This window comes from Dipodomys merriami, unplaced genomic scaffold, assembly GCF_024711535.1.
Source record: "Dipodomys merriami isolate MVZ:Mamm:240054 unplaced genomic scaffold, mDipMer1.0.p SCAF_68, whole genome shotgun sequence".
In the NCBI taxonomy this organism is placed as follows: Eukaryota; Metazoa; Chordata; class Mammalia; order Rodentia; family Heteromyidae; genus Dipodomys; species Dipodomys merriami.
This window is the reverse complement of record NW_027206268.1, coordinates 4,845,863-4,868,742: the sequence shown is the minus strand read 5'-3', so window position 1 is coordinate 4,868,742 and position 22,880 is coordinate 4,845,863. Positions and strand designations below refer to the sequence as shown.

The 22,880-nt window shown below is 49.8% G+C and overlaps 1 protein-coding gene and 1 long non-coding RNA gene across 6 annotated transcripts in view; one reads left to right on the top strand and one right to left on the bottom strand.

Annotated features, from left to right (window-relative positions):
• Positions 1 to 22,880, top strand: part of LOC138816027 (uncharacterized) — a 138,646-nt gene that overhangs the window by 106,779 nt on the left and 8,987 nt on the right. The window lies entirely within an intron of this gene.
• The window catches only part of Clstn2 (calsyntenin 2), a 355,004-nt gene continuing 332,808 nt past the window's right edge, over positions 685 to 22,880 (bottom strand). Inside the window, exons 10-18 of one of the 3 annotated variants that reach the window (XM_070005521.1) lie at positions 22,071 to 22,237; positions 17,712 to 17,860; positions 16,305 to 16,522; positions 13,430 to 13,600; positions 12,894 to 13,039; positions 12,663 to 12,783; positions 11,566 to 11,750; positions 10,529 to 10,756; positions 690 to 7,719 (exon numbers count right to left, since the gene is read on the bottom strand). In XM_070005521.1, the coding sequence (XP_069861622.1) occupies positions 10,538 to 10,756; positions 11,566 to 11,750; positions 12,663 to 12,783; positions 12,894 to 13,039; positions 13,430 to 13,600; positions 16,305 to 16,522; positions 17,712 to 17,860; positions 22,071 to 22,237 (1,376 nt within the window). In that variant the 3' untranslated portion in view covers positions 690 to 7,719; positions 10,529 to 10,537. Of the gene's footprint in view, positions 10,757 to 11,565; positions 11,751 to 12,662; positions 12,784 to 12,893; positions 13,040 to 13,429; positions 13,601 to 16,304; positions 16,523 to 17,711; positions 17,861 to 22,070; positions 22,238 to 22,880 lie in introns of all 3 variants that reach the window. The other 2 variants (XM_070005522.1, XM_070005520.1) reach the window with 2 other exon arrangements.

Genomic DNA, 22,880 nt, shown 5'->3' with positions numbered 1-22,880 from the left:
GGAAGGTCACGGATTAGTGACCGTGTGTGTGTGTGTGTGTGTGTGTGCGCGCGCGCTCATGCGCACGCACGCATATGCACACGCATGCATGTGTGCACCTGCACATGCATGCCAAAGTACATCTGCAGGTCTCGTGTTTTACACTCATGCACATGTTGATGAGGGGTATTTTCTCTCAGACTTAAGGAGGCCTTTGCACCTGTGTCAGGATGGTGGATAACTGAGTGGCTGTCAGCGGTGGTGGTGTATGGAGCAGCAGGAAAGGAAGCGGAAAAGCAGTTGACTGTGAGGGGTTCAGAGGCCTCCTTGTTGCTTCGGAGAGAGAACACTCAGGGGAGGGCTCTGAGTGAGGTGGGCTGGGGTGCTCACAGACCCAGGGGCCACGGCCACAGATCCCGCATCTAGCCGGAGGTTAAGTGTGGAAATGGGAGAAATGCATGTATCACCCAGCTCTTTCCCAGAAAGGTTTCCCATGTACCAAACAGGGAACTTGCAGAATGTAGACATGCATTTCTGGATAGGCTCAACAGCACCCGAGTGAGATGGATGGAAATGGGTAATCCTGAGTTTATCTTGCTGTGCATGCATAGGTCTCTTTATGTGGAAGCAGAAGTATAAAGGTACAAAGTCTCCATGCATCTAGTTACAAAGTACCGAGATCCGTAATGATTTGGAAACATTTTCTTCCTTGTAAAATCATACTGTTTGGAGGGAGAGAGAAGAGGACTGGAGAAGAGAGGAGATAAAAGGGAGGAGAAGAAAGAGAAATGGGAAAAGGGACAGAGAGGAGAATTTTCTGAGTCTGAACAATAACACTCAGAAGTCGTGTTTACTGTGAAATTCTAAAATCATATTTATTGACCAATTCACAGAAGTGTCGCAGTGACTACCAACATGAATCAGTTTGTAGGTATTTACAAGCCAAGGTTGAAAATAAATATCTGTGTTGAATAGGCATTTAACAAATTACTCAGAAACTGCAAGAACCGTCATTCTTACAAATTTAAAGTTTGTGATTGGAACACAGTAAGATCACAGTCATGGGAAGAAGCCCAGAAGACTCAGGAGGTGGCCCTTATTTTCTTCCTGCCTCTTTACGCACATATGAACTCCCGTACCCCTCACTCTGTGCCAGTTTGAATTGGGGAATGGCAGCTCAGGCAGGCAGGAGAGAGGGGTGAAAGGAAAGGAGGGGGAGGGAAGGACAGTTCTCTGATCTGCTGTGGCTGGACAATCTCATAGACTGAGGAGACAATGTACTCTTCTAAAGTCAGATTCAATTTTCTATGAATGTTTCACTTTTACAATGAGATATCCCAAAGCCTGCATTGTGTCAAACTCACACAGACAAGAGCAAAGTAATCCAGTCCATACATTTTTAGACTTTGTAGATTTGTTTTCAGAGATTGCTCTGAGGCCCACCAACTAGATTGCTAGTGATTATCCAGCAGGAGCAATGATGGAGAGAGCATTTCTGCCCAATGAGGCCACTCCTCTCTGTTGGCCAGACTGTATGGCTGCTCCAGCAGACCTGCAGGACCTTCTTCACACATTGGGATGGAACATCTGGAGAGAAGTAGGTTCTAACACAGGCTTCAAGTGTTGTGATGTTTCCAGAGTTGGAAAAAGGGTGGGGGCTGAGAGCAGAAATCCCTAGACCTTTTAGACTAGCTGAACTCAAAACCTTTAAATTTAACTCTGGAGGTTCAATAGCATCTTAAGTGTTGAAGGGATGGTAGAGATGAGAGGAAAGAATCCCCAAGACCCCCACACTGCAGAGACAGCGCATTGGGTTATTTAGAAGTTTCCTCAGTGTGTACAATCCCAGAGGTGCAGTGTCCTGTCTCCACCACCACTCATGAGCCACACCCAGGGCCCACAGCTGGCTGAAGGGTGCATGGACCCTGATTTCCTAGAGACTTCTCCGCTGAAAAGGGTGTGTGGCTGGTCTGTTTCTCTGTAGCTCATTCAATTGAGGGTGTAAAGGCATACTTCCCAGTCTCTAGCCATTGGAACAAGGTGGACTTTAAATTCCAAATGTCTGCCAAACTCCTGCTATGTGCCAGGCACTGTACTCAGTGTTTGGAGAGCGAGCACAAACAACAGTGATAGGAAACAAGTATGTGACTTCAAATCCAGTGCTTGTAAGGAATTTAAAATGGGTTGGGACCACTGACCTCTGTCCTTTATCTTACTCTGCATTATAGACAAGTATATGACATGCATACTTTAGCAGCTATTCTGAGCTATTTCTGGTGTTTTACCTTCAATACTTCCCATACTAGCATCCTACCAGATCATCCTTTCTTCCTTATGGACCTTGTAATGCCCCATGCAATCACATGACAAATCCAGCTCTAATTACACATTTCCTTGAAAGCAATCAACTTGCATATACAATTTCTTGCTAAGCCTGTCAAGCTCAGAGAATGAACCGCTCTCTTTTGGAAGCCACTGAGGTCAAGCTAGAACAAAGCAGGAAGACTTACTGGTCACAGTTGGTTCAACTCCAACCTGACCAAAAGCTGACTTGGGATGGCCACATGATTAGACCTACCCATAATCCCCTGGAAACTGGAATATAGTCTTAAGTAGAGAATAGTGCTCTTTTTCCTTTTTGGTGAGGGGTTGTTCCTTTTAGTCCTATACAACTTCCTGTTTCCACTTCAACACTGAGTTCCCTTCTTCCTCTCAACTTTCCAAGTGATCCTCTTTCTTGACAACCTCCTCCTTGTCAAGTCTAACTTCTTCTCTCACCTCGTGTGGCTGTGAAATGAGCAGGGCTCTTTGTAGTGTGTACGTTTGCTGCTGGAGTGTGAGGGGGTACCAGGCCCTTTGTTCCATGTTGGCCAGGGTGGATGACCTTTGGCCTCCAGGGGTGCATGTGCACATTGAGGGGGTCTGTGAACCCTTCTTCCTGGAGGCCGGTGCGTCCACCTCATCTCTTCCTTACCCTTTCCCACAGAGGTGGCAAAAGCTGGGCTGAGATCTGTGGTGTGATTTCTCGGCTTCTGCAAATTGACCTGACCTCTGGTTTCATTTCTATTGATAGAAAAAGAAACCAGAATCCTCTCTCGCTGTGTGTGTTTGTGTGTATTTCTGTTCTGAAATGCTTGGGTAAAAGGGTAACAGAGGTGCATTTTCATTTCAAGATTAAAGCAAACAGACATTCAAGCCACCGCGTTTCCACTGCTGTGATTAACAACACACTCTCTGCACTGTTCTCCTTTCACTATTAGCCTGTTGGGAATCCAACTTCATGTTGATGGATCTCCTCTGCAGTAAATCTGAGAAGCGGCACCAGACTGAGGTCACTAGCGTGTTAGGGTTCAGGCTTCTCAGCTGGGATGTGATGATCCAGTGGGGGAGCAAGTGGGGTCCCCAAGGCCATCTTCCCCATGCTCCAGGCTTAGGGGCTCTTCTCTACCGCTAACAACAGGAAGGGCCGCTCCTGTGCTGTCTCCATTCGGCAGCAGGAATACTGTCATCTGTCCACTGTACTTCCCCTCCTCCCCCACCTGGTTTTATAATGGGCCCTGACTTACTAAGATATAGGATGGAGACTTTTTTCCCTATTGGGGCATCTTAATCTCTCAAACTATGTCCATTCTTTGAGGGCAGATGATGTCCGGGGATTCCATCCAGTAGGACATTTGTCAAGCCCATGCTGTGTATGCAGCTCAGCACTCTGGTGCTGGGGTAGACCAGTTACTCCCCAAGGGGAGGTGGGGAGTAGGGGTCCACCCCAGTCTGACATGGGCCCAAGGGGAAAGGAAGGCCGTGGCTCCATCCATGAGGTGGGTCCCTGCTTCTGGCCAGCGGAAGTGGCTGGCATTGCCTGACTGCCAACCTGCCTGGCGTGTCTTATCTTTGCCCAGCTCTCCCAACAATGCTCTCGGCTCCCTCCTCATCCCTCCTGGTGTCCTGGCTGGATCGGAGTCCCTGGTCCCCAGGCCAAGGTCAAGTCCAGACCTGCCAAGGAGCACAGGACCCATCCTGCTTCAGAACTGCCTCGTCCTCACTGCCGCTGTGTTCCTCTGAGGCTTTGTAATGAATGGCTGGAGTAAGGGAAACACATAAAGTTGCCATAAGTCTGGGGAGAGAAAAGGTCATCTGAGAATGCACTCAGAGGCCAGGCTGTAAAAAACCACAAACTCCTCTATCTGATTTCCTTCATGTGTTCTCACAGGCAAACAACTGACGAGTCTTATTTGTGTTTCCTTGTAAAAGCATATTGTAAATTCTTGGAGATGGTGTTCTCTGTGTGGTCTGTGTTTGTCTCAGGAGTTGCTTGGGCTGTCTCTTGGAAGACCTTGCCCCAAGCGGGGCTGGTGCCATGGGGGTTTCATGTTGACTCTGCAAGGACTCAGGCAAGTCTTCTGAGAGGACCAGAGACTCATCTCTGAGCCGGGGGGAGCCTGGATGTAGACACAGCAGCAGATACCGAGTTTATTCCGTCTCCCCCTTTACTCTTGATCCTCAGACACCTGTCCTCAGGGTTCTTAGATGAGGACAGACTCAGCACTAAAGTACCTGTGAGTCCCTTCCCAGACTTGGTGCACCTTCACAGAGCTCACTCCACAAAACAGCACTCGGTGGCCCTCAGGTGTCTGCCAGGTGAGGTAAGGACTTTCTTTGGTAGAGCCCTACAACTTCATGGATAGAAATTAGGTCTCGGCTCACTCATGCTGTAGACGGCGCTGAGGGTTTGCCATGGGGTTTTGGTTTTCCACTTGTAGTGATGTGAGTCACTGCCCTTCCAAGAAAAGCTCTCCATTTCTCCTCCACTTTTGCGTCTGGACTGAGTCCTTTTACAACGGACAGTGCTGCAGTGACCTGGCTGTGTCCTTGAGTAACTTCTTTTCATTTCTGCAGGGCCCTGTCTGTCTTGCCACCATGCAGGTAGTAGACAGATGGTCTAATAGTGGTCTGGGGCTGAGCTACTGTATCACTGTCTCCCCCTCAAAGCATGGCTCTTAAGGAGCCTGGTCAGGGGACAGGAGCTTCAGGAAACGTGAACATCCTGTGTGTGTTGTGTGCTCTTGGGTTAGTCCTCTCATCACTGAACTAGCAATCAATTACCTTGTTAATGCTGCTGAGGCTCTCTTCCTCCTCTACATTAGTGGCACCCAAGCTTCTGCCTGCACCTCAATAAGTTTTTGTTACCACATAGCTCTCTGGGTCTTATTTCAAGTTTCTGGCTTGGGTGGAGGTCTGAGAATTTATGTTTTTGATGGTTTTGAGGTGATAAGTAATGCTTGTCTACAGACCATGCCTTGAGAACCAGAGATCCACAGCACACTTCGCAGGTGCTTCTGACTACGCCCCTGCCGGCCTCACAGGGGCGCCCTCCCATCAGGCCGGCCTTGCCTTTGGTCCTAACTTATCTACCTGGGTCACTCTTCTTAACTTGGGCTAGCTTCAGTTTATTTCACTGACTCTTAGCCATCAGCCATGCTGTCTGCCCACAGGAAGGGTTTTCCTTTCTAGATGAACTGAACTAGGCTCAGGTATAATTAAGGAACATTTAGACAAACATGAAATACGCCCTAGAGATTTTTCTTAGTCTGCTCAGAGAGGCATGTCAAGGTCCCTTAGATTACATCTTACTGTCTGACTTAGGATGGAAAATTGCAAAGCAATTATCCCTCCACAGATTTCTGCCCCCACTCATCCTGACTGCTTGTGAACAGCCTCCACTACTGCAAAGGGAACACTGCAACAGCTTATAAACCCTCATGTGCAGGGCCGGCGTCATTCATCTTCCCTCCCCTGCTCCTGGCGCAGGGCCTGGTGCACACACAGGTGCACAGCCAGCACTTGCTGGGTTACATTGAACACAAATGCAAACACAGACTCCCATCTGTTCACTGATGCACACAACAATGGTCTGATTGCTTTCTGGGGTGTTGGTGGTGGTGACTTCTGTCTCTCTCTGACTCCCTGGGACAGAGTCAAGCTCAGCTCCTAATCCACAACTTTCCTCTTTCCATTCAGTGTGTCCAGTGAAAAACTATAGCAAGCGCTTGAGAGTATAGCCACCGAAAGCAAATAAAGGCAGGAAAATGAGGATGCTGAGGGGTAGACTTCAAAACTTCCACTGCTCATTTGCTTTGCCTACAGCTGGACAACGGGAAGCGGTTACATGAAAATTAAACTGCGCCAAGGGCTTCAACTTGTCAGCCTCGATAAATGTCTGATGTAGACAGCCTCCCGTGCCATCCCTAGCTGCCACAGCTCATTGCAGAGGCTTTGGGGTCCCTAGGGGGTGGAAAATTCTCCTGGAAATAGCATCTACTTTTAGCTGGAAAATTCTCTTAGAGACTTAGACTTTCTCCATTACTTTAAAAAAATATATCTAGTTAATTTACATGGGGAGATGGTGAATAAAAGGCTTTTTTTCCCTTCTTCTTGTCAGCATTGAGTCATACAGCCAAGAAGGCTGCTAATTCTGAAGTGTGCTGGGCTGGGCTTTCTCCTGATTATGTTGCTATTGATTCAAATAGTCACAAGTCTTTAGGATCATTTTTAGAGCAATGAATCGAGCAGGGCTGAAATGCACACCAGTCTGAGATAATGAACATTCCGGCTTAGAAATCATTATGGACCGAGTGGTGCTGAGAAGGCACAAAGCTTGGTGGGCAGCGCCGTTTGCTTAGTGGAGTCAGTGCTCTGGATCCAAGTCCTGCAGCCTCAGGAATATTTATATGAGTTTTTGAATTAAAAAACAACCAGGGTTTTTTTTTTTTTGTTGTTGTTCCTCTCTTAGAACATGAACTTCTAAAACTGTTTCATGATGATGATGATGATGGCATTTTCCTGCTGTACTGTTTGAGGCAGAACCCTGTGGGTGGGTGGCGTGAGGACTGGGGAAGCAGTTTGCTTTCTGTTTTTGGTATGGGATCCCTAAGTACAGTCCTTGGACCAAATCTGGCTGGCTGCTAATTTTTGTATGGACAATGTGATTTCAGTTTTTTTTAAGAGTAAAATTCGTGACATATGAAATTGTTTTTCAGTGTCTCTCAATAAAGTTTTATTGGAATATTCATATTTTTACATTATGGTAGCTTCGCACTACAGGGCAGATGGGACTCCTTGTAGCAGAGACCGTATGGCCTGCGCAGTCCCAAGTATTTCCTGTCTGGCTCTTTCTAGATAAAGTTTGCTGGTCCCTGGCTTGGAGGAAGGGAGGATGTCTTCTTGGCAGAGGCCTCTTCCTCCTGGACAGTCCCTATGTCGGTTAGGGGTGGCCATAGTTAAATCCAGACATGGGCTGGTCTATAAGTCCTGCATAGTAGGGTGACAGTTTGATTCTAGAAAGTGATAACTAAAAGAGAACCCACTAACATGACATTTTTGCCATCTAAATGCATCCAGGCCTTGGTCAGATGTGAACAACATCTGACTAAATGTATGGGAGGTATTTTTAAATATTCTTTATGATGGTTCACCAGCTAATTGGCTGCTTTAGTCCACTGGGGCAATGCTGTACTGGCCCTTTCCAATCTCCGCTTCCTCTTTTGCCTCCTCTGTGGCATCTGAGGTGTTAGCCCATCTTTTTCCAAACTCTGAATAGCGGGGCTGATGGCATCCACTTGGCAGGACAGGCCGTGAACTGCTCAGCTGTTCCGCGCATGGCCGAATCTGCTTTACTGACATCTGGGTGAGAGCAGCACACAGGCTTCAGAGTGCCAGGCTGAATAGTGACACTTTTCACATCTGGTGAGGGCAAGTGATATTACAATCACTCACCTGGATACCCGCTGAAACTCCCCTTTTCTAACCTCTCCTCCCTCATGCTCACCCACGGTGATGGTCAGGCGTTGGGAAAAGAGTGAGTCCAGCTGATCACCAGCCCCAATATCCAAGGGCCTCATGTCAGTTGGCGTGCAGCAATGTGGAGGGAAAGGGGCTCTGGTGCTTGGTCACCAAGTCTGTAGACAGATGAGTCCAGCCACCAGTGCCTTCTCAGATGACTCATCCTGGCTGCCCAGCCAAGTGCCATTTTCACCCAATTCCTCCTTCAACCCAAGGATCTCAAAAAGACTTTCTGTTACTCTAAACAGGTCACCCAACAAAGCAAAAAGAAATGCACCCAGAAGAGACAGCCAGAGGGCTCGAGCCAGTGTTTCCCCTACCCAATCAAAACTAGAAGACAGAGCAGAGAGAAAGTGCTCCCATAAATTCTAGATTTAAATATTTGCAATCAAAACCCCATTCAAATTAGTTTTAAACATACAAAGTGTTCCCCTCACTGCCATAATGTTTAGAGAATTCAGTAGCTCCAAATGCTCAACTAAAGAACCTCTCTTTAAGTCTTTAAATTTTTAAGACTTAGCCAAACCTATGGATTTTTCTCCTTGTAAATGTGTAAACCCAGCCTGAGAGAAAAAGGAAGGATGTGATTTGGATAATTCACAGGAGGTGTAAAAACTCACAATTTTGGGGCTGGGAAGGTGGCTCAGTGGTAGAGCGCTTGCCTTGCATGCATGAGGCCCTGGGTTCGATTCCTCAGCACCACATAAGCAAAAAGAAAAAAAAAGCCGGAAGTGGCGCTGTGGCTCAAGTGGTAGAGCGCTAGCCTTGAGCTGAAGAGCTGAGGGACAGCGCCCAGGCCCAGAGTTCAGGCCCCACGACTGGACCCAAAAAAAAAAACAACCAACTCACAATTTTTCCTGTAGAGGCTGGTTTGTGACTATGTCTGTCTTTGACTTCTCTCTCTCCATAGTTTCTAGAAGCGTCCTTTCTACACCTATCAAGTCCTGTGTGTGGCCTGTGTCATTCAGCTTTGCGCTCTCCTATAGCTACTGGTAGAAAGCCTAGCACATAGTAGGTGTTGGGAAATGCACACTATGTGAATTATTAGTATGCTCATAAATAGAACCTTGGACTAAGCTTGGAGGATGGGAAGTCTAACCTTGCTATACTTTTGAACGACTCTAAGCCATACACAATCTCTGGGCCTCAATACACTCATCACCAAGACAGGTCTAACATTGGACAACTCAAGTATTTCACAGGATGGTTGTGAGGTTCAGAAGAGTGAGGGGATACACAAAACGCCTTGGGAGATGGGCAGCACTCCATCAGACCATTCACTCTCTCTAGGCAGAAGGTTGCAAAGACCTGCTGTTGATCTCACTGGGTGGACACCCCCTTGAGCTGTCTGATGGACGGCACAGGGAACACAAGGAGCAGATACTGAACTTTGTGTTGAACCTGAGTGCCACAGGACGAGGGATTGCCTCCTTTGCCCCCAAACAGATAAGGGAGGGATTGGGGTGGAGTGTGAGGACCAGGACAGCTCATACAGACTGAGGACAGAAAAAGGAAGTCAAGACATTTGAAACAAACATGTCCTCAGGGCTTTGTGAAAGTCTTGTAATAGTCTTAATTCTTGCCTGCTATTCTCTTGGCCACAAAAGATTGCCCACTTGTTACCATAGCAACAATTCTCTTCACAGGGTGTCCATATTAGAATGAAGGTGGAAAAGTCTTTCTTATTAAAGAAAGAAAAAGAGAAATTAGGGTTTGGGGATATTATCTGTCCTCTACTCAAAGCATTCCTCCTTTTATGAACAGAAGAAAGCAGCAGCTTCTTTAATGCAAATATGCTTCTAATTCCTAGCAGTTAAATTCTCAAACTTTCATCTGGGACTGACGGCGCTCACATTTGTTGTACTATGTCTGAGAAGGGTATGTTGTCTCTATAGGAAACATAGTGTGAAAGAGGAGACAGGAACCAGGAGGAGAGGTGGTGAGCGCCTTGACCTTGGGTTGCCCTTGACCTGGGGAGCCCAGCCACCCCACCCTGTCTCCCTGAGCACCCACCATCAGCCCTTGCTTCTGCTTGCTCTGAGCTGCAGTCCTGCTATGTCGTCCCCCGGCAGGGCCTGGGAGAAATGCTTCCTGGCAGGTAATGGGTCCCAGTGCTCACAAACAGGCAGGCCGGCCCAGTGCTGGGGATGGGCTCTGCTCTGGACATGTCAGCATTCTGTGGCCTCAGCAAGAAGCAGAGGAAAGGGCTCTCTCAGCGAGGAAGAGTATGTGCACACTCTATCTTTTCCTGGAAACTCAGCTACACGTTGACAAGGGCCTTCCCGTCAGGCATGGGGCCCTTGGACCTTAATGGGTGAGGTTTTACCAGCGTCCTCAAGTGCCAGCCTGGGGAGGATCTGCTGTTGTGGTGGAGACAGAGTCTAGTCAGGTGTGCACTGTGCCTCAGCCCAGTGGGCCTGGGGAGGTGGTGATGTCAAGGTGGGCCTTCTCCCCTGCAAACCCCAGTGTGGTGTTTGGCACCGGCAGGTGGACTGAAAGGAAGCTAGGTGAGCCCAGGGTCCGAGTACCCACTGACGATGATGCTGGGCTCCCTGGTGCTGCCCCATGGCTGGGAGCAACAGAGCCCCAGGCACGGGGCGCAGGCCCCCCTCCCCCCGGACCCGTCATAGAAATCAGAGGCAGGGGAGCTAGTCTTGGGCACAGATCAGGTCAGGCTTTACCGAGGGGACACGTGGGCTGGGCAGCAGACCTGCGGGCACTAGTAGGGCAGCGTGGAGTCATCCCACTCCAGCTGGGCTCGCTGGGCACCGCTCTGCCTGCGCTGGCCTCTCCCCATCATTTCCTCCTCCTCCTCCTCTTCGCCGTCCTCTGAGCTGCTGCTGCTGCTGCTTGAGCTTAAGTCTTCTTCTGCTCCCTCCTCCTCCTCTTCCTCCTCGCCTTCGGTCTCATCTTCTCCATGCCCTGGTCCTTCATGTTTCTGCGTGTCAGGGAGAGAAAGGAACCGCTCACCCCAGGATGCAGAGCTTGTGTTACCAGAATGTGGAAGGCCCTTGCAATCTCTTAGCTTCTAAGCCAAGACTCAGAATATTGATGTTTTGTTCTCCAAAAATATTCCTTTGGAATATTTGATCTTCACTCTCCCTGCCTGCCCTTCATCTGGCGACTCGCGCCGCACCTCTCTGGGTCCCCCAGCTCTGGACTTGGGTTTGGGGCCTGTGAACAAGGTCACAGATGATGTAGTGCCGCTGTGCTTCCCTACAGCGCCTTTGGTGTGTCCGTCAGTACTCAGCATCCCTGGGCAAAGCCATCCACCATGGCTTTCCTGGACAGGCAAGTGTCTAGAGCAGAGGCCTTGGAGAGATGGCTGTTAGCCCACTGGAAAAAACCAGACAATCTTAAGTTTGAAGACTGGGGTGTGTGAATCTGAATATTTGTCTTCTCTCTGTGGGTTCTCTCAGCTGCAGACTTGGTTAGCTCTGCAGACAGTGTGGCGCACAGCCCTTTCATGTGCTGGTAGTAAACCGAGAATTTAATACAGAATCCCTTAGTGTTCGTTCTAACAGGGGAGACTAGGAGTAGACCACATGGTTGGTCGCGGTCAGAAACTTCTGGTTCTGTTAGGGGAGAGTGATTTACATATTTTTATTCAAGTAGCATAGTTGTCTGTTCAGTTTAAGGGGGCTGGAGAAGCAAAGATATGGGGAGAACCAGTAGGGAAGGGAGGGGCCTAAGAAGAACTAAGCGGGAGACCCCCCCCCCCCGCAGCTTCCACCCACCGAGGCTCACCTCCATGGGGTTGACTGTGATAGTCAGCGCAGAGTCGTCCCAGTCCATCTCAGCCTCCTTCGCAGCCTCAGTCTCCTGGACGAAGTGCTGGTGTGCTATGCGGATGCGGTACACGCCCATGGCCACCACAAACACCAGCATGCACACCGAGATGATGACCACCACTGTGGCGATGCTGGGGACCACTGGAACAAGGAGGAAGCCACAGGACCTGAACAGAGGGCTAGCTTAGCCAGGCGCTGGTGGCTCACGCCTGTCATCCTAGCTACTCAGGAGGCTGAGATGTGAGGATCACGGTTCAAAGCCAGTCTGGGCAGGAAAATCTGTGAGACAAGACTTATCTCCAGTGAATCACAGAAGAAGCTGGAAATAGTGCCAAGGCTCAAGGCTAGTGGCCTTCAGCAAAAAGGAGCTCAGGGACGGTGTCCAAGCCTGACGCACGCACGCACGCACACAAAGTCTAGCCCACTCCTGTGAAGGAGCATGAGCGGAATGCCCATGCACGGACTCCACTTGTCTGGGTCGGCCTCTGGGTGGGCACGTCCCTTGTCCACATGGTCGTCTATCTGGGTAACAGACTCAGCCCTTATCCTCTCAGTAATTGTGAGCAGCACATAAAATAATCCATGTGACTTTGTACATAGGAACAGAGTAGGCATCACTCGATGTACAGATTCTTCTATCCCTTGATTCCCCCTCTAGGTATAGGGGGAGGGGAGCTCCCACTTGATCAGGAACCATAAATGCAGGAGGAAGAGACACAGCGCCTACCAGATGGTGATGCAGTAGAGCACATGCTCAGACAGCAGGGTGGACAGAGGACTCTGGAATGTGGTGTGTGTGTTTGTTTGTAAGGGTTTTGTGGAAAGCTTTGCCTTTAGTTGAGTCGAAGTGCTAGCATGTTTGCCCCAGCCCTTTCTACCACCTCTGCTACTATATGCCACGTGCAACTTCGCGCTTTGTTGGCTGGCCCCTCCTGAAGGTGTGGGCACTTCGGAGATGGCCGTTCCTCCTTCCCTTAGTGCCAGGCGCCTTTGGCTGCTACAACGGACGTGTTGGGTCCCAGAGACCATCTGGGGTCCTCTTAGGCTCCCTACCTGAGCTGCGCCGGATGCTGCTCCGGGACTCCGGGTGGTGGACAGACTGGAGGAAGGGCGGTTGCACGATGAGGTGGTTGACATGCTCGTCCGAGACTCTGACTTCATGCAGGACTCCAACCTGGAAGGAAGGGCAGAGCTGTTTACCAGGGGTGGCCGTCGCTTTCCTGAAGGAACGCGGGAATGGCCAGGGGAGTCGGGACCCCCGAAGTCTTGGCAGGCCCCACGCACCTCCACGTTGAACTCATTGCTGGTGTAGCGCCCATTGAGCTCGGAGCACTTGATCCGGAACTGCCGCGCCTCGAGGGAGGTTGGGTGCCAGTTGCGGTATCGGAGGTGACGCAGCACCTGCTCATAGCGGCTCATGGAGCCCACACCTGCGTTGAGAGACCACCCTGTCACCAAGAGGCGAGGAGGAGGAGATGGAGAAAGCAGGAAGAGGAGGAGGAGGAACAGATGGGGAGAGAGGAAGAGAGGAGGAAGAGATGGGGGGGGGAAGAGGAGGAGATGGGGGAGGCAGAAAGGGGAAGAAGAGGGGGAGAAGGAAGATGAGGAGATGGAGGCAGGAAAAGGAAGGGGGAGGAGATGGGAAAGGGAGGAAGAGGAGGAGATGGGGGAGGGGGAGGGGGCGGAAGAGGAAGAGACGGGGGGAGGAGGAGGAGGAGGATATCAGGGGAGGTGATGGGGGAGGCAGGGAGAGGGGGCAGGGACACAGGACAGATCCCCTGACCCTCTCTGGGGTGGAGCTGAGGCTGTGCGGGGTTTACCATAGACGGAGTAGCCAGCAGAGGAGTTGGTGGCATCTAGGTGCCGCTGGTGGAGCTCACTGTGGCTGAGCTCCAAGCATTCCTGCCTGGGGTCCAGGTCCCCTCCCAGCACCAGGATGTCACAGAAGTCCAGGTTGTGAAGCATTTCCTCCAGCACTGCGGCTCTGGGGGCTGCGTGGAAAGCAGAGGGGTGACTGCAGCTCGGCCCATGCCCGGCATGCACCCCAGGTCCAGATAGTCAGGGGAAGGCTCTCCACTCCCCAGGCGGGCAGCGCAGATGGGTAGGAGTCACAAGTGGATGTCACAGCAGCCCACCCGCTTCCTCATCCCAAGGCAGCCAGGGAGACAGCCCCACTGTGGCTGGCATTTGGGGGGTGGCAGAGTAGCTCCCCACCATGCTCCGGTACCTTCCGCTGCATGGCCACTGTGCTTCCCCTCCCCACGCCTCAAGGGCAGAGGCCCCGAATAAGTCCTGAGTATCGGTGGCTGCCGTGGAAGGGTTACTACTGTACTTGGTTCCAATGGAGCCAGATCAGTAATTAATAGTCAATACAATAGACCCAATGGTTAATGAATAATTGATAAATGAAGCTAAGTTCATTAGTTAATGGGCTCGCAGGGAGGCAGGTTAGCAAGCTGGCCAGTCCAGTGGTCCTTGCCTGAATTCCCAAAGGAATGTCTGAGGACTGGAACGTTGGACCGTGAGTCAGGGCTAAGTTCAACTCCTATTTACAAACGTGTGCAATGTGCCAGGCCTTGGGCAAGCCATCTTTATAGATGGACAGCAGAGGGAGTGCTGTTTTAATCCTCATCTGCCAGTGGGGAGATGGGAGGCCCAAGGGAGCAGCGGGGCGTGCAGGGAGGAGCTGGGCAGAAAACACTCTTCTCATCCTATACTTGGAAAACAAGGTTTTCAAGTGTTCTTGACTTGGTTTGTGTGTGCGCACTAGTACTGGGGCTTAAACACAGAGCCCTGAGCTCTCAGCTTTTTTGCTCATGGCTGGCATTCTACCACTGGAACCATATCTCTACTTCCAGCTTTTTGCTGGTTAACTAAAGGTAAGAGCCTCTAAATTTTTGTGCCTGGGCTGGCTTTAAACTGTGATCCTCATATGTCAGCTTCCTGAATAGCTAAGGTTATAGGCATGAGCCACAGGTGTCCGAGTTAATATTCTGGATTTTGCATGCCTTTTAATGATCTATCAGCTGAGATCATTTCAAGTAAGGATGTGTATCTATTTCCAAAGTGCACTAAATATTGTATGCATTAAAATATTTATGAAAATAGAAACTTCAGGCATCACCAGGGACAGGAAAATTATTTTAAATAATCAAAATGATTTTCAAAATTTTCCAGTGGCACCAGTTAGTATTACTGCTCTCATTAGATATACTGTTATAAATAATTTCTCCAGGCCTAATTTTTAACTCATCAACCCACAAGGGTTTCATGTATTAGCAAAACCTAAAAACAGCATTATACACAAGAGATACGGCCTGATGTTAATGGTGGTGTACATGGTAGTTTCAAATGGCTCCTCACGACAGCTGAGTTTCCTGAGATCACCCTCCAGCTTCTACTTGCTGATAGGGATGGCAGAGCTCATGCTGGATTAGGGGTGTCCTGGTTTTGCCATTTCCCCCCAGTTCTCTCCTGCTATCACTATTATCTACCATGTCTACATTGTGTGTGGGTGTGTGTTGGGGACTTCTGTCTTCAGAAGAGTCTGTTGTGGAGCAGAAGTTGCTTCTGGGGACCAGATAGGCCTGGTTGCAATCACCATAATGCTGATTGTTCCAACAGCAAGAGGGGAAAGTTAAAAGAACTAACAGTAGCCTTCGGCACTTGGCTGTGCTTCTCTCATAAAATGGAAGTTGGAACTTGGGCCTGGATAATTGCCTTTCCCTGCATTGCCTGCGTGCGGTGTGAGCAGCAAGTCGAGGTGCTCTGGGGCGGTAACCACTGAGGGCCGCAGCCTTCCTCTTCCTGTCTGATCATAGCCACACATGAGAACCGATCACATGACCTAACGCACTCGGGCTTGTAGCTAGGAAACCGCCTTGGGTGGACAGGTGAAGGCTCCAGCTATTTTTATGAGCTCAGGAGGGCTTCCCCCGAGTCTGTGAGTATCCACAGACTCGAGTGTGGTTGGAGGCAGTGGGTAATGAGGATTATTATAGAAGCAGCTCCTCAGAGACTCGGGCCCACTGGCACCGGGCACATCATCAGCCCTGGCGTTCAGAGTGGAGAGACAGCAAAGGACAGTTGTCGATGGATTTTCGGCCTCATGCCCTGAAGCTCCCCGCCCTCAGGAGCAAAAAGGTTGTTCCTCCCTCCTCCCTCCCCACCAGCACACCCTGCAGTTGCGGGTGTAGTGAAATGGTTTCTCCCTGACAGATAATTTAAGACCCTTCTTCCTTGAACTACCTTCCCCATAAGCAAACTGGTAGGAAGAATGGCCTGGTAGCTTCCTGAGAGCTCAGAGCCGCTGCTGAACGAGACCTAACTTCCCTGTGTGTCAGGAGGAAGTTGAGTTCTCTTTTGGCGCACGACACGGCTCATGGCTCATGCTCACTACAGGATCTTTGGGCGGCTGTGGGAAGAGGAAGGGAAGCAGAAACCACTTGGCTCGGATGATTCTCGGAGAATCCCACTGTGAGCCGGAGGCATCCTTCCTCCTCCCATGGCCAGATCACCTTGTGTGGGCTCCTGTCTCAGCCCCCTACTGATGGGAAGGGTCGGCCACGCTTTGCTCAGCCACCCGCTCTCCTCCTGGTGTTTATCTGGGTTGTCACAGTGCCACAGTGAGCTCATCCTGAAGTGCCAGCTCATGGCTGTGAGAATTCAGGTGCCCCCAACCCCAAGCGTCTGTACCTGCCGTCTTCATGTCACCTGAAGGCTCGGCTTTGGCGAAGGTGCTCACGATCTTGATGTCGGGGAAGAGGGCCACTCCCCTGGCACTCTGGAACTGGGCAGCAGGTCTCCAGAAGTGGTCTGTGCCCTGAAGGGTGATCTGGGGCTCGATGGCCTGCAGGACCATCACGTAGGCATCTACATCGGGGATGCTGATGCACACGTCTTCGCCAAAGCACCTGGGGAAACAACCCCCCCCCCAAATGAAGCGCAGACAAGGGGATCTGTCACCCCTAGTCCTTGTCAGGACACGTTGTCTGTGAAGTCTCTGAGGATTGTAACAGAGCTTTGGATTTAAAGCCGCATTATAATCCAAACTATTAGTCATGCAAGGACTGAAAAGACTGGCTCCTGAGAGGAAGGAGAATTTTCTATGGGAGCAACAAGCAGCCATTAAAGCTTTCATTATCCTTTAACAAAGTAATCAATGACCATATTAATTAGATAGCAACTGCTTGTTATGTGCATTAGTATTGGGCAAGCAAATTGTTGTCTAGCTGGTTTGTTATAGCAACCTTGCTAAATGAGACCCCAGGGCCAGGTTCTCCCACTGCAGCTAGGCGCTCTGGCACTGGCTTCCCTCAATAAGAGGGAGCCCCACAGATGCACCTCCTCCGGAGGCGGGGGCTGCCGCCCTTACGCTTCCTGCCCTGGTGTCCCCCACAGAGGAGGGGCAGCCAGGATCGGGCCAGAGTGTAAGAGGGAGGGGGCCCTGGACCTCCTGGCTGCTCCTGGCCAGCACAAACCTGTTTCTTCACGTCTGCAATGGGGAAGCAGGGACTCTACCCTACAGCAACGACTCAACATGGAAGACTCCAGCCAACAAGCCTCCCAGAGCCCGCATCACGGTGTGAGCTCAGTGTGGACAGCCGACTCTCGTTGACTGGGTGCCCTTAGTCCCCCCGGCACTGTGATAGCAACGTGGGCTTCATCACCGAGGTCAGAGCCAGGTGAGTGCCCTGGGACAGTTGGCTGAGCTCTGCAGAAAGCCATCTTCCTGTCTGGGCCGGTCCCCTACCCAGCCTTTCCACCTTCCTCCTCCACGGCTTCCTGCCGCCTCTACCCCTTTCCCTTGCCACGGTAAGTAGTCTGGCCTCGGGGCTAGGCCATGGCCAGTCTGGGCCCCTTCTTGGCTGCAGCGGGGAGCTGGCTCTCCTCCTCCGCTCCGTGGGGCAGAGCTCCCGGGCCCCCACTCCTTTACTTCTGAGGCTCTTCCCTCCTTGGGTGCCTGTGGCACTATTTCTACCTCCTGGGGACCGCTCCGGAGGCCCCCTCCTAGCCGAGAGAGCTCTGAGAGTTACACAGAGCCCGGTGACAGCAGCATCGTCAGCCTCGTTAACTGAATGGCCTCGGCTGCCGGCCACTCACTGGACTTTGGAGGAGAGCCTGAGACGCCGCACTCCGGCTGTTGGGAACGGCCTGGAGTTGATGTAGGAGACTTTCTGGAGGGCTCCGTTGATGTTGCCGATGTCATCACCTTCCATCACCAGGATGGACTGCGAGGGGTTGAAGTGATACTGGAAGACAGAACGGGAATTGCAAGAGGACAGTAGTGGTCAGTGGGTAGAGAGGGCTGGAAGCTGTCCAGGGCAGTACGAGGGAGACTGCATGGGTTCATGATTTCACATCCGCAGCACTTCCTGGTAGTTATCTGGTGTGTGTGAACCTTTAGGGATGAGGCATCCTGCCCACACTGGTCTGTCCCAGGGCTGAACTCTGAAAACCCAGACACCGTGGCCTGGAAGCCAGGCGTCGGCAGAGGGGTGCCCACACCACCCACTCCCACCTCTGAACCCCAAACTTGGGTGTTGGCCCTGTCTGTAGCCTTGAGCTACTTCTAGTCCACCCTGCAGTCTTTGCCCTCGCTCTTCCCTTGGTGGCTTTCTGCCCCTGGGTCTCACGCTTTCCATGAGATGCTCTGCTCCCAAGCAGGTTCCTTCCCAGTGCTTTCCGTCCTCCATCCTCGTATCCTGCATCCCCTCACCGAGTGAGGGCTTCTCCAGAGAGAGACCACTGTTCCCTTCCCCCACCCCGACCCCCGACCCCAGCAGCCAGAGCACTGCACCTGACACATTCTCAACAAGAATTACTTGAAGTTATCGGTAAGATTTTGAGGAAGTAACTGATTCAAGAACATTCAAGGTCATTTCCCTAAAAACACCTGTGCTACGGGAGTTGTTTTTGCCCCTTCCCTGACATGGCCAACCTTCAACACCATCTGTCCTGCAGCTGATTCTTCCTGTGCTGTCGACAGGGCCGCAGACATTCCCTCAGCTTTGCCACGCCTCCCCCCTCCCCCAACCCCCAGGAAAATAGCTGAGAGGAAGCCCCTAGTACGTCCCACGGCCACCAGCAGAGGGCGCAGCCCACCGCTGCCCCTGGGAAAGCACCCCGGCCTGGCTGCCAGAGATTCCAAGTCACATAGGACGGAGTTGGGTCCACCATCAACGTCGTTCACACAGGAGTCCCTGCTCCATGAATGGGGCTCTGGTTAAGCAGGAGACTTGTTGGGGCCGGTGGCATGCTGCGCCCACAGATACAGAACGGCACCTCTCCCAGAGGCTCAGCTGGTTCCTGCCACTGCCCTGGCTACCTGTGGCTCTCGGGGTACTTTTCCAGTTCCCCTAAACATCTACCAGTACCCTTTGCCTGGAGCAGATAAGAAGTACCCTGTCACAAAAGGACCTGTGATTTGCTGAGAGCCTATTAAATTTGCTGCAAGGATATATTCTCACAGCATCACACAAAATCTATTTTATACTCCAAGTATTGGGATCAAAGGGATTCAAATATCATGGCGAAGCCAGTGGATGGTATTTGGGTAATCTGGGTATCTGAACCCAGAACTTTCCTGTTCTTTCCTTTTCCACGCTGGGAAAATGAGGATGGCTGGGACGGGGCTAGGAAAGCCAGGACAGAACATTCTCTCTTGCACAGTACAGAGCCGAGACTCTAGCAGTGCTGGAGAAACAGCCAGGAATATGCATGTGAGGGAAAAAGCATGGCTTTATCTCGGGCAAACCCCTGAGTCCCAGTCCCCTTATTTTTGAACGAGGTCATAATATTTAATTTGTTTTGAGGAAGAGATAATGAACGTAAAACAGCCCTCCATGGTGCTCTGTAAATTGTGTCTTATTAACTTCTCACAGGTGGTGCTCTGGTTCTTGGCTTGGCTGTAGAGACTTGGGTTTGAACAAGTGGAAAGCCAGGTTAGCACCCCTGCCCGCACTCCACACAGTCTCACGTCACTTCTTTTAGCACCTTTTCTTCTATAGGCTAGGAGTAAATAGCCATGGTTCTGAATAGTTTCAGAACTGTACATTCAGTACAGCCTGTTGGGATCATTTGCTCTGTGGTGCTGAACTCTGTGACTCTGTGGCCCCTTGGGATGGTTCAGAGCTGAGCAGATATGCTCAGAGGCAGGCGGCAAACCCAGTACTGGAAAAAGAGAGGTTTGGAGACTAGATCACTGCAGGCCTGCCTGGGTGGAGGAAACCACACAGAGGAGGTCAGAGCAGCACTCCTGGTAAGAGTTTGTGATGTATGCTTCTTACAATGACAAGTGTTAACCTGCTCTGTGTGTGCGCACATGTGTGCACGTGCTATGTTGCACAGCTGGTTTTGTCCTTCCATGCTTCTGAACTCCTTCCACTTTCCCCTTGACCTTCTCTCCAGAGTGAATGCTCTGAACCCCACATGGCTAATCATGCTCACCAGGTTAAGCCTTCAATTCCTGATGTGGGCAGTGGGAGCATCCATGGTACCTTTGCCAAGGGGGTGTCCCACCAAGGCCTATCCATAATGCCGTAGGTAAACGGGGCCTGGCCCTGGAGACCCTCAGGAAATGCCAGGGCTCAACAGGCCTGGGTACAAAGGTCCATTGGCCACTGAGTTCCCTGGAGACAGGAAGCTGGAAACATTTTTGTTTCCTAGGACCTAGCAAAGAACTGGATATTATATATCAAATACATGTCTAATATATAATATTAGACATTTTAAATATCTATGCCAATATATTATGTATACAATATGTGATATTACATGTGTAATATATCGTATATTAGATATGCTGTATATAAAATGACTTAGTGTATCAGGTATGTAATACAGAAGATACATGTGTAATATGTCATATAAGAGATGTGCAATATGGAGGATATTACTATGGCCAGTATATTATGTGCAAAATATATTGTATATTGGATATGTAATATGCCACATATATATATATATAATGTATTAAATGGACAATATATCATGTAATATACATGTATCATTAGATATATAAAATATGACTTAATGTATTAGGTATGTAATATAGAGGATATTACATGTGCAATATGTCACATATAAGATGTGACATAGAAGATAATTACATGTGTAATATGTTGCATATCAGATGTGTGATATATAAAATATTGCATAGACGATGTATATTACTTAGATGTGCAATGTAGTACATATTAGATAAGTCATATATTATATGTGCAGTATATTATATATACATAATATGCCATGTATTAGACACGTAATGCAGAAGATATCAAATGTGTAATATAGGACATATTACATAGGTAATATTACATATATCTGATGTGTGATATGGAAGGTATTACCCATGCAATATTTGACATCTTGCCCATATAATATCTCATATATTACACAGCAAATACACATATTACCCATGTAATATGTCCTATACATTCAATATCTTCTGTATTACATGTCTAGTACATGGCATATTGCCTACTTAGTAAAGTCATATTGCATATCCATAATATACTGCACAGCATCTAATATGCACATGTTGTACATCTAATATTACACATCACCTATGGAATATTTTATATATCACACATCTGATATGCGACATATCACACATGTAATATCCTCTATATTACATGGATAAGATGTCAAATATTAAGTGGGTAACAGAAGATACTGCTATATATTGCACATCTAATATAGGAGATATTACATGGGTAAGACGTCAAATAGTAAATGGGTAATATAGGAGAAATTGCATGGGTAATATATCTTAATGGACAATGTATAAAGTTGCATGGTACTATATTACAATTTATAGATATACTATAAATTAATATATATGTATGTCTAATATATATTAGATATATATACACAGATCTATTACATCCTAGATGACATATTAGACAATGTATTACTAGACACACATGCATGTCACATGTCTAATATATGTGATATACCTAGTATCATATATACACCAGTTGTATTCATACATTATGTAATTAGATGTATAATTGTGTATAATGTAACATACTATATATATTTCATCATATAGATGATGAAATGTTTGCTAATGTGACTATGTTTACATATATCTGTTTATATAAATAAATCTATATAGAGAGGTCCCATTCCTTTCTCTCTTAATGGGGTTTCTGAAATGTGTTACTGCGGGCAGTAGTTTAAGTAAACAAAGCAAAGGACAACTCTGTAGACATGTTAACTATGGCAGCTTTGGAGGCAGCTGTTGATCACCTGTGGACTCGAGTGTGCTGGGCTGGTCAGACCCAAGGACTGACTCTTAAGTTTCAGGAGATGGCAGCAGAGTCCATCCTAGAGGTCACAGTCACCGGCTTGCCCACCTTCCATGGCTCTGGCCCCATCTCAAGCTGGCTTGGGCTTGGGGCTGCTGCAGTCTCATAAATCAGTCTCTTATCGGGGTGGTGTCAGCTCCTTCCTTACCTTTATTCCTTGCCCGAGGCTTTCCAAGGAATTAATATCCAGTCCTTCTTTGCAGGCCTGAAGGCAGGAAATCACCTTCTGGCTTTCCATCTTGCCAGGGCGGATGGTGAGACTGGCCAGGCTGCCGTGGAAGAACTGAGCAAACCGTGGTTTGGCCACTTCTCCCCCTGAAAGAAAACACAAGCCTGGGTTGGCCTCGTGTGACTGGGTGGGACTCACCCTCCGCAGGCACCAGCCCGTGCTGACTGCATCCCCGAAATCTGGGGGAGGAAAACCAACCCTGCACCGAGTCCCCCCTGGGGACAACCCTTCTTCCCAGGTTCCAGGCTAGGCCTCTCCACTGTGGGCCATCTACCTCCCCTAGGCAGCCTTTGCCACCCTCCTCACCGGGGACAGGCCCTTCCGTATGCAAGCAGACCACACAGACAGGCCTAACCTGCGTCTGCGTGGCTGGTGGAGGTGGGGGACGCAGGACGCGGAGGGAAGGCGGCCTGGGCTAAGCCCCAGCCTGGCTACTTCCCTGGCCAGGCCGTGGAAGCTCAGCCGGCCTCCACTGGCTTGGAGGACAACCCAGGGGTCACTCCCTGGCTCTGCCCACCGCTCCAGCGAGAAGAAACGGGCTCCCCTGCCTCTTCACAGGGCCGATTTCTAGCAAGCAACACGACGGTGCAAGCCACACTGTCCAGACCTGACAGAGGCCAGGCCTTCCCCTGGGTGTTGTCTATCTCAGCCCTGGGCAGGTAGCCAGCTGCTCCCTGGACACGTGGCTCCTGTATCTGGACTTTACTTCTTGGTGCCTGACTCCTGACT